The sequence below is a fragment of the Zingiber officinale genome, chromosome 2A (genome assembly GCF_018446385.1).
Source record: "Zingiber officinale cultivar Zhangliang chromosome 2A, Zo_v1.1, whole genome shotgun sequence".
In the NCBI taxonomy this organism is placed as follows: Eukaryota; Viridiplantae; Streptophyta; class Magnoliopsida; order Zingiberales; family Zingiberaceae; genus Zingiber; species Zingiber officinale.
This window is the reverse complement of record NC_055988.1, coordinates 102,505,907-102,516,602: the sequence shown is the minus strand read 5'-3', so window position 1 is coordinate 102,516,602 and position 10,696 is coordinate 102,505,907. Positions and strand designations below refer to the sequence as shown.

The 10,696-nt window shown below is 39.0% G+C and overlaps 2 protein-coding genes across 3 annotated transcripts; one reads left to right on the top strand and one right to left on the bottom strand.

The window, feature by feature from the left end:
- The first annotated feature begins 1,966 nt into the window (after positions 1–1,966).
- On the top strand, positions 1,967–4,964 carry LOC122041773 (probable polygalacturonase). The gene is made up of 7 exons (XM_042601565.1): positions 1,967–2,287; positions 2,363–2,472; positions 2,948–3,274; positions 3,372–3,492; positions 3,615–3,789; positions 3,902–3,972; positions 4,051–4,964. Exons 2-7 carry the CDS (start codon positions 2,455–2,457, stop codon positions 4,716–4,718), a joined length of 1,380 nt encoding a protein of 459 aa, XP_042457499.1. The 5' UTR covers positions 1,967–2,287; positions 2,363–2,454; the 3' UTR covers positions 4,719–4,964.
- Positions 4,965–5,193: 229 nt separating this feature from the next.
- LOC122041774 (guanosine deaminase-like) lies at positions 5,194–10,169 on the bottom strand. Of its 2 annotated transcripts, none has more exons than XM_042601566.1 (5): positions 9,919–10,169; positions 9,006–9,065; positions 7,223–7,413; positions 5,621–5,728; positions 5,194–5,519 (listed from the first exon to the last, which is right to left on the bottom strand). In XM_042601566.1, the coding sequence occupies exons 1-5, from the start codon at positions 9,932–9,934 to the stop codon at positions 5,331–5,333; spliced, it is 564 nt and encodes a 187-aa protein (XP_042457500.1). In that variant the 5' UTR covers positions 9,935–10,169; the 3' UTR covers positions 5,194–5,330. The 2 variants fall into 2 exon arrangements, with proteins under 2 accessions (XP_042457500.1, XP_042457501.1); XM_042601567.1 differs by having other exon boundaries at positions 5,624–5,728.
- Positions 10,170–10,696: the final 527 nt, after the last annotated feature.

Below are 10,696 nucleotides of genomic sequence, written 5' to 3'. Positions count from 1 at the left end.
CTAGGAATATCATCATCACAAAAACTTGAATTGACTCATGCAAATGACCGAGATAGTCTTCCAGCAAGACAAAGGCAAACTCAATTCATTGGATAAATTGTCGAGCAACATTGTTAAAGGTCAGGGAAGAACTATAGTAGCCTTAAAAGAACTGCGAAAAATTAGTAACTCCGACAGCAATATAGCAAATGAATAACGCAGCGTACCTTAGCTTCCCTCCGAAGGAACTATAAGGAAGAAAATAACCCTTACCTTCCCTCCGAACGAGATCCTCTCCACATCGACCAAGTTAGTGTGGCGTTAGGGCGTGGAGGAGCTGTAGTGGAGGAGAAGGGAGAGGCAGCGATTCCCGCGGGCGTGGGGCGAAGCTGAGCCGCGTCGCGTCGCAGGTGGAGGAGAAAGGAGAAGCGACAGTGGAGGAGAAGGGAGAGGCAGCGATTCCTGCGGGCGTGGGGCGAAGCCGAGCCGTGTCGCGTCGCAGGTGGAGGAGAAAGGAGAAGCGACAGTGGAGGAGAAGGGAGAGGCAGCGATTCCCGCGGCCGTGGGGCGAAGCCGAGCCGCGTCGCGTTGCAGGTGGAGGAGAAAGGAGAAGACACGGGAGCGGCGACAGTGGAGGAGGAGGGAGGCAGCGATGGGAGCGGCGACAGTGGAGGAGGAGGGAGGCAGCGATTAGATTTAGGGCTTGCTGTTTGAGTCCGTGCGATTTGGTGCTGGCTGTTTGACTCCGTTTCTTGTTTATTGTTTTTTTTTCTCCACGTAAGCAGTGCTGACTCATTCGCTGAGCGTTTCGTGCTTTGCATTCGCTGAGCATATCATTTCTCAAAAAATATATAATTGAATGACATAGTCGATTGTCTACGTATCATACAATATATCATACAATATCTCAGTAACCGATTAAATTAATCATTTTTATATCTATTCGATTAATTTAATTGTAATAATAAATTTAGACCGATTCAATTTATTAAAAAAATATTTAATTAGTTTGGTTCAATTTGAATGGAATACTCATCCGACTGTCCTAAAAATATTAACCCATTGTCTCTTAAATAAACAAATGCATTTGTAATGTAAATGGACTCACTCGTAAGGTTTTGAATTATAATGCAATAAAATATTTTGGAGCTAATATTGATCACTTAAATTGCAAAAAAACAAAGGAAGAATAAAAAAAGAGTTGAAATAGCATTTCTTAATTAGACATTGGATCCTAAGCTTGAGGGACTGTGCTGTTCAATAGAGCAGAGAAACGCTCCCTTTATTTTTTTCTGTACTTTTTTCTTCTTCTCCTGTCTCCTTTGTGGACCTTCCGTTCTTTTCCAACACACAATATTTCACTTTTTCCAATGCCCACGCTTTCTTTACGCTTGGGACTCTTCATTGATGCGAACTCACGCAGGGAATTTAACCAATAGAATTAGAAGTTGAAGAATTCGTTTATGTGATTAATGTTCTCGATAAGATATATTTATGCATTAATTTATAATTCTTACTGCAATGTAAAAGGCAATGGTCAGGTGACTGAGCATTCAATTAAAATTTAAATCAATCAAACGGATTCAATTTCTTATGAAAATCGAATAAATGAATTGATTAAATATTAATTAATTTGATTTTCGATTAAATATTAATGATCTCAGTGAGAGAAGTGTACGAGAGTAATCTGTGAAATGTCAACTTTCTTCTTCTTATATTTTCTTGGATTGATCTGATTCAATCAATTGAAGTCAGAGTTTTCATAAAGATTCAAACTCACTCTTTGCTGCAAAAATAAATAAATAGATAATAATAATTACAAACAGAAAAGGGAATCAAAAAGCTTGAGGCAGCCAAAGGTCCAAAATCCAGTGTTTGCAAGCTAACACTGACGGCTAGTCTGCTAGACAAGATGACAAAAGATGCCCTTCATGACGTCTTTTCAATCCCGTTCTTCACGGGTATTCCTTCGTCGAAATGGAATCCCAAGAGCCAAACGAAGAAGACCAACCATGTGCAACTGCTGACTCTTCACGTCACTTCACTTCACTTCACTTCACTTCCCTTCTCTCTCCACTGCTCTGTTGCCTGCACGCTTTCCTTTCCCTCAGTTTTTGCCGTTTCCGCTTCCACACCAATTCCTGCCTGAGTTGAGGAGGCTGAACGCTCTGAGAATGCCCAATCAGCTTCCCAGCACTCATTGAAGGGATGGATTGATTGATTTCATTCCATGGTGCTTTCTGCCCTCCATGACTCTACTACCAACCTGGTCTGCACCATTCGATCTGAAGAAGACAAAAGATAGTGGGCAAGGACGCAGTGTCATTATTTTTTTTTCCGTCGTTCCTTCTTTCTTGCTCGCTCCCAATTTCTGTGCCTTTAGGTTGGTGTTCATCTTCCACGTCGTTTAGATCGTGTTAAAGCTTCTTCTATTTGATCTTCTCTTGGTGTTCGTGGAGATCAGAGCTTGGCCTTATGAAGAGCAGTGCTGTGGTAGTTCTCTTGCCCTTGCTTTGTTCTTGGAACTCTTCTGCTCTTCATGTCTCTAGGTTGATTGTTGAGTGCTACATTGTGGTTAGTTTTGTCAAAAAAAGAAAAAAAAAAATCTTCTTTTGCTTTGATTTAATGGGCAGAGGATTGGATCAAAATAATTTTCAATTCAGTAGATCGGATCTATCCCTTACCTCGGTTTCTTGATACAAAATGCCAACTGAAGCTTACAGTCCTTGCCAGTAAAAATCCAAGTTATCAGATAAGTTTGTGGCCAGTTAGTGTGTGCTATGGATTGGCATTCTCTGGTTATTTAATCTCCATGGGAATTTATCTTCTTTGTTTATAGCCTTTCAATCTATCTACTCCTATGGTGCATTGACATTCTTTGGTTAATTTCTATGTTCTTGGAACTCAGGAATGGAAAATCCAAGTAGATTTTGAGATGTTTTGTTTGACTAGTAAAATTCTCATTCAGGTGTTAAGAATTCTTGTGGTTCTTGCAACACTTGGCCAGTCCTCATGGCCAACTGTTGCAATGGCCAGCTCATACTGCAAGGAGATGGCAACGAGCACCGCGGATCGACCTCACAGTGTCACCGTGACGGAGTTTGGTGCCGTGGGGGATGGTGTCACACTGAACACCAAAGCATTTCAGAATGCTATCTTCTACCTTCATTCATTTGCAGATAAGGGCGGCGCACAACTATTTGTGCCTGCCGGAAAGTGGCTGACGGGGAGTTTTAGTCTCATCAGCCATCTGACTCTCTCGCTGCACGAGGATGCAGTAATAATCGGGTCCACGGTGAGCTTAATCTTGTGATGCAAATTTGCTTATGCCTATATGTAACATTGTGCATGATGTTTTTGGGATTAGATTTACTCACATTGCCTTTGAACAGGACCCTGTTGATTGGCCGATCATCGATCCATTGCCTTCCTACGGCCGCGGTAGGGAGTTTCGCGGTGCAAGGCATCAGAGCCTCATTCATGGATCTAACTTGACTGATGTGATCATTACAGGTGAGCATATACTATGAATGAAGTTTGTCCTATGAGATCTTCTTAGTGAAGTTGTGATTTGGATATTTCACAACAAATTCATTCAAATTGTTAAGCTGATTCGAGTATGAATTGGCTTGCAGGTGGCAATGGGACTGTTAATGGTCAAGGCAGTGTTTGGTGGGACTGGTTCAGGAACCACACTCTCGATTACACGCGACCGCATCTCGTAGAACTGATGTATTCGACCGGAGTGATCATCTCAAATCTCACCTTCATTGGTTCACCATTTTGGGCCATCCACCCTGTATATTGCAGGTTTGTCACTCCTAGAATTTGAATTGTTCCTCTTGTTAGCTCTTTAGATGTGCCGCGAATGGAGGTTTACCATTGTAGGGGAGGCTTGAGACTATTTTTACTGGATTAACAGCCAAGTTCTCATCCAGAATATCACAATCCTTGCACCATCAGATTCGCCGAACACAGATGGGATCGATCCAGGTAAATTGAACAGCCTATGAACTGATATTGATGATAATCATTTTCGCCTATTTGTGTCATTATGTTTAACAATTCCAGATTCTTGCAATAATGTCTGCATTGAGGACTGTTACATCGACACCGGCACTGATCTCATCGTCATCAAAAGTGGATGGGATGAGTATGGCATTGCCTTTGCTCATCCAAGTGCCAACATCAGCATTCGACATATCGTTGGAGCAGCTCACTCTGGCGCAGGCATTGCCATTGGCAGTGAGATGTCGGGCGGCATTTCAAATGTGCAGGCAGACGACATCTCTTTGTTCAACTCCTTGTATGGAATCAGAATAAAAACATCACCTGGGCGCGGAGGATATGTCAAGTACATTCACATTACCAACATTGTCATGAACAATGTCGAGACAGCCATCGGTATAACCGGACAACACGGTGACCACCCGGACGACGAATATGATCCAAATGCTCTTCCGACTATTGACATGATCACCATAGAAGACATTGAAGGAACAGATATTAAGTATGCTGGCCTCTTACAGGGTATTCAAGGGGCTAACTTTAGCAACATTTGCTTATCGAAAGTGCACCTCTATGTGAGTTCAAAGTCTCCATGGAACTGTTCTTATATCGAAGGCTTTTCTAACTCAGTTTCTCCAGAACCATGCGAAGCACTCGACAAACCCTATCAAGCATCACTTTGTTACACATCAGAGCATTTAGATCATAAGAATCTGGTGCAAATTCTTTGAGTTCAGTAAGCAATCGTTTACAGTGTCTGATACAAGGGATTGTTTTTGTTTTATGTACCAACATGTTTGTGTTTAGCTTCCCGCGGAGCTTGGTGATGTTGTTTCGATCGAAATAGTTGAAAGAGCATGTGAAGACCTTGCCGGAGAGGAAGCCGCTGCTTGTTTCAATTGTATGATTATATACGCGAATGAGTGATGTAAACATGGCAATTTTTTCGCATGTTTCTTGCCTTTGTTTGTTCATTATGGCTGGTTTTGTTGGATGATTCTAATAACAAAACATCCTAATTGACTTTGTTACTCTGACAGAATGATCGAGATTCTACTGGATAAAGTTTGATACAAGCTTTTACTCGACCAGAAAAGTATTCATTCAACTAAATTGAAACAGATAAATATAGTGAACAAATAACTTGACCAACAACTATGGAACTTTCACTAGAGGCATGCAAGAGAGCAACATCACTAAAACAAATAAACAAACAAAAAGCAAATGGAAATTCATTGATGTGAATATCAGTTGATTAATAGGTGAAGACAATCAGTGCTCACCAAGTTTGTTGATTATTTTGCATATAGAAGATCATTCAGGCAACAATGGAGCAGACAGATTCAATACATCTGAAATTTTTCCTTGGTTTTCTCGAATACTTGTTCAGCAATTATGGCTCCATTGCCATCAGCTCGCTTGATCTCAAGATGAGCCTTCTGGTAGAATCCAGTGCCTCTCAGAGCATCAGCAATGAAATCATCAAATCCAATTGCTATTGCAGCTTCTGCTTTTGCTCCATAGACCAGCCTCTGCATTTGGAGTTCAACCAAAACCAGCTGAGTAAAAAAATAAAAAGTGGGCAAAAAAATTACAAGATACAAAAGTCGAAAGGAATCGGAAGACCAATGACCACCCTAAGTCGTGAAAGATGAATTGCTCCAAAGCACATCGGACAAGGCTCACAGGAAGCGTAAATCTCACAATCTGAAAGTTCTATCTTCCCAAGCTTTTTGCAGGCCTGAAATAATGATAGAAGGTGTGCAAAACAACTTTAAGAGTCATTTGGGATTCACTTATGCTTGTTGTTAAATTACCAGACAAGAGTTCTTATATCCAACGATACAGAGACAATCATCGCGACTTGGCTATTTCAAATTACTTAGAATTGTCATCCAAGTAAAATACCAGAAAGGTGTGCTGAGCAAGCACTTAAGGATGATGGTCTCATCACAACCCGTAATCCACAACCCACATAGATGAGAAACTAATCAATTAATTTGACCGAAATAGAATGTTTGAGCTCAATCTTAAAGTAGTACACTCATTCATGTTTATAAACCTAATTGATTAGCCCAAAGGACTAAACTAATACATTAAAATCTTCCCCGCTCGAGATTTGACATCCCGTCAAGGTTGAAGTCCAACTCATAGCCCACAATTATCTTAATTGGCAACTTGCAGAGGCTGAGTGTCACAGCTTCCATTACTTAAGCAGCCTTTTCCAACACCTTATTATGCCCAAGATTAACTCTGGTTTGATACCAATTGTCATAACCCACATAAACGAGAAAACCAACCATTAAACACAAGCTAATAGATGCTCACCCATTTATGCTATAACAAATGATTTTACTATGATCATAGCCCAAAAGATACCATTGTTTGGTCGTAATCCAAATGCTACTTCACAAGGTCATTTATCAAATTTATGTATATGTCCATACCATTTAGACAATGTATTCGCCAAATTCTTTCTATAGTGTATCATTCAAGCTACAGAGAAGTTATGAATAATGCACTAGCTAATCTGACAAAATAGAATGCTAGGACAGTGACCATATGAATAATGCTACAGGGAGGTTATTTCAAATAAAAATAAAGAAATTAAATGGTGCTTTATTTTTTTATTGTTATTTTTGTTCATTATGTATACCATTCAAGCTACTCCGATGCTTTGAGATTGCCGCAAAACATGCCTCAGTAGTCACATAGAAGAGACTCTAAGTATGCCTCGTATGATTAGTTAGATATTTCTTTTGCTCAAGAATGTCATTCAAGGAAAAAGGTTGATCAGCTGATGATCAAGAACTTCTAAAAGCTCCATGTATCAAGACCCATTAGTCCTTAATCAAAAATCAAGTTTCAATCCATGTATATAAACTTAAGAAAAACTTGCTTGTATATCGATTAAAAAGAAGTGACAAATTAAAGTAAACATAACAAACCAAAGTATAACCTACAAACTGAGCAAATCATACATAGTAGCATGTCAACATAACCAAATTGAACACTATCAAGTACTAGAAATTGCTCACTGTTTTCAGATATTCACTACTGTTGACACTTCTGTCATACCATTTAGGTATCTCAATGAGCTATTTAGCTTCTTACACGAAATATAAGGAAAATACAGAATTGGACAAGATGCACCTGAATATGTGACTCAAACTTTGCCAAGGATGCAGAGGTAGTTTGAAAGATTAGTACAGTTTTAACTATCTAACATCCTTACCTCCCTTATTGCAGTGACCTCAGCATGAGCAGTAGGATCGGAGTGCTTGAGCACCATGTTATGGCAACTTACCACTACCTCATCGTTACAAACAACAACTGCACCAAAAGGGCCTCCATCACCACATTCAATTCCATGATATGCCTCTTCAACAGCTTTTGATAAAAATTTGTGATCTCTATCTTTAACAACTGCTTGCAATAATATAAATAATACACCAAAAAGAATGGAGTAAGAAAAAAGGATTCAGAAAAAAGAAAGGCAATGAAAAGAAATTGACAAGAAAATGCAGCTAACTAAGATCTTTCCATGCATGTTACATATCGTATAACCAAAAGAAGAAATGATCAACATGCATAAATGGAACTAGATAAACACATATATGATGCACACAAAATCATAAACTGCTAAACTAATATACTATATAAAATCTTAAAAAATGTTAGATCAAATAATATGATCAATTAAATCTACTAAATTTATCTAGAAGTTTATGATCATTGTAAACCTTTATATATGATTATTGTCAATTCTTACACACAAATTTTATAAGAACACGGTAACATAAAGAAACAACTGCAATTATATTTCACCAACTCTAGATACAAAAATTGAACTACAAAGTTTTTAATTAGGAAATATTTTAGCCTTTTTCCATTGTCTTTTTTAACAAACTCTCTTAAGTTCCTATCTATTAATTCTCATCACCTCCATTTCTCATCTTCAATTTTTGTTGCTGGTACAGAAAGGCATCAAAAGGAAATATCAAACCTAATACTTCTTCCTTGCCATGTGGCGGTAGAAACTGAATACCACTCAGTCTCTCAACTCCTACCAGTGCTGACAACTGCATCTTCTCCAACCCCACCATAATGGACCTCAAGGCCCTCCTCTACAATGACTCCCATCCTCCCCCGTCCGCCTCCCCTTGTTGCATCTTCCTCTTCCTCATGATATGGCAGCCCCTTGTTGCATCTTCCTCTTCCTCATGATATGGCAGAGATAGTCAAATACACCAATCTCAACTCCTATGATCACCAACATTTGCACCTTCTCCTACACCACCCTCATGGACCTCGAGGATCTCCTTACAACTACCTCTCTCTCCTGTACCTCCCTTCATTGCATCCTCCACAAAGCTTGTGTTGCCGTAGGCACTTTCTGCAATGATTTAATCCTAAATTCTTTAGTTTCCTAGTTTATTCTCTAGTTTTATTTCTATTTTTTTTATTCTTTCCCTCACCTTCGTGTCATTAATTAGCATTAGATTCTCCTCTTGTAGAGATCAATTCTCTCTAAACTCAGAGTTGATTCCTCCTTATAATACCTCTCAGTAATCTCTATTTAATCCAATCTAATGAATCTGTCAATTCTCCATAATTCCTCTTTAAAAATTGCATCTTGCAAAAAAAAAAAAAGGAAAAAACTAAGTAAAAAAAAACATTAATATATTTATTCCTAAATTCGTTGGTCAATTATTTTACCCTCTAATTTCATTTTCATTTGATCCACTATCTTTTCATTAATTAACATCAGAGTCTTCGCCTGTAGAGATTGATTCTCTGTCAACTCCTATTGATTCTTCCTTTATCGTAGCTCTTCATTTCTCTTATAATCCAGTTTAAAGGCATCTCTTCAGCTTCTCTATGGTTGCTCTTTTCCGGTTAAAATTATAAAATGTATTTTGTCAAAAGAAACCAGAAAAATCAAGGAAAACAGGAGAGCACTCCATTTCCATTGTCCTCCGTTTTACTACAGAAAGGGGAAGATGCTGCTCAATTACCTTCATGATGACCTGAAAATGCAGAAGCCACAGAGATGGTCCCATTCTTTGACTCCACCACTGCAAGCACAAAGCAAATGAAGAAAGTAAGCAACGAGAAACCCGTGCCATTATGAAAAGTAATTATACAAAAGATCTATGGTGGAAATGGTAGGCAGAAAAATGCAGTCCCCTGAAAGTCACCATACACCACAGATAAGGATCAATCAATTTCACACCTAATGAATTAAGTAATTGTACCAAACTTATACGAAGATATTCAATCAACAACCAACAAATGGTACATGGTAAAAAACTTGGTCATTGAAAGCTACTATATTGTAGATTATACTGGACATGAAAACAAGAGAAGTGGAAAGCTTGGTGACCTGAAACATGCCATGGGGAATAAATCACTGAATATGTTATGCTACCAAAAGCTCAAATCTCAGAAAGCGAAATAAAAATTAAACACCAAGTTAGAACTAACATTACAGCAAAGAACAACCTAAATTGCTCCATAGATAACAGGGGAAAAAAAAACAGGAATACCAATTACCAGGTTAATTTTCAAGGAGAAGAGGAAACCGGAGGAAAAGGATACTTTTGTACAACGAAGATCGATTGTAATTTGTAAGACTATTCCCAAATCCTTGGAGCGGTAAAACGGACGGATTGTGAAATTCAACAAAAACCGACGAATTCGACAGAAGATGCAAGCGGACAATAGCAAAGCGTCAAGATCGAACTCTCTCACGTAAAGGCGGCGACTTTACGGGGAAAATCCCGCGGCGGGATGTCCAATGAGGCAACTTGCAATTTGCGACAAAACGAGAAAGACGAAGAAAGATAAAAGATTGAAATTTCAGACGAATCCAACACCTGCGCATGGGGCTAAGGTAGTCGGAAGAAAGAGAGCATGATTCAGCCGTACCTTGCGCTTCTTCCATGAAGCTAGAATGGGAAACCGAGCCTCTCTTCAAATCTTTAGACACAGGGCTAACAGAGAGCGCGTTGCATTTGTATATATAGAGAGAGCCTGATAGGTCGAACACAGACGGGCAAATGGTAGGAATTTAACTCAATTAGCAAAAATCAAAGGACAGCGATAGCCAGAAAGGAAGGCAGAAAAGGCAAGAAGAAACGGGGGGAGGAGAGCTCAGTGGAAGAGGTGTGCAAGGGAGAGCCAAGTAGTAACGCTACCCTTTTTATTATTTATTATTTATTATTTATTGTTTATTATTTATTATTTATTATTTATTATTTATTATTTATGTTTTGGATAGAGATGGGACAGCAGAGATCCAAGTCACTCGTATATTAGAGGTCTGCCCGTGCTCAAGCAAATAAAATTACTTGAGGGTGTAGATTGAAGAAGGAGAATGATAAATTTAGGGGTAGATTCTTCTCCCGAAAAGGAAAGGAATCCACGGAAAAAAAAAACTAAAAGAAGAAACCGGGTAGACTTCGATGAATTCACAGTAGATTTAGAGATTGCTTGCTAGAAATGTAGTGGCTCTCCTAAAATCGGTCCCATAGATATAGAAGGAGGTAAATATAAGCACACAACTGAAAATGCATGATCGAAATGTTAATTCCAGACAATGATACTCCAATGATCGAATCCTGGACCTTTCGACCATGAAATCATGTGCTCCCGGCTGTGCCACGTCTTGGGGATTAGAGATTGTTTGTTAGAGCTTTTACTATGT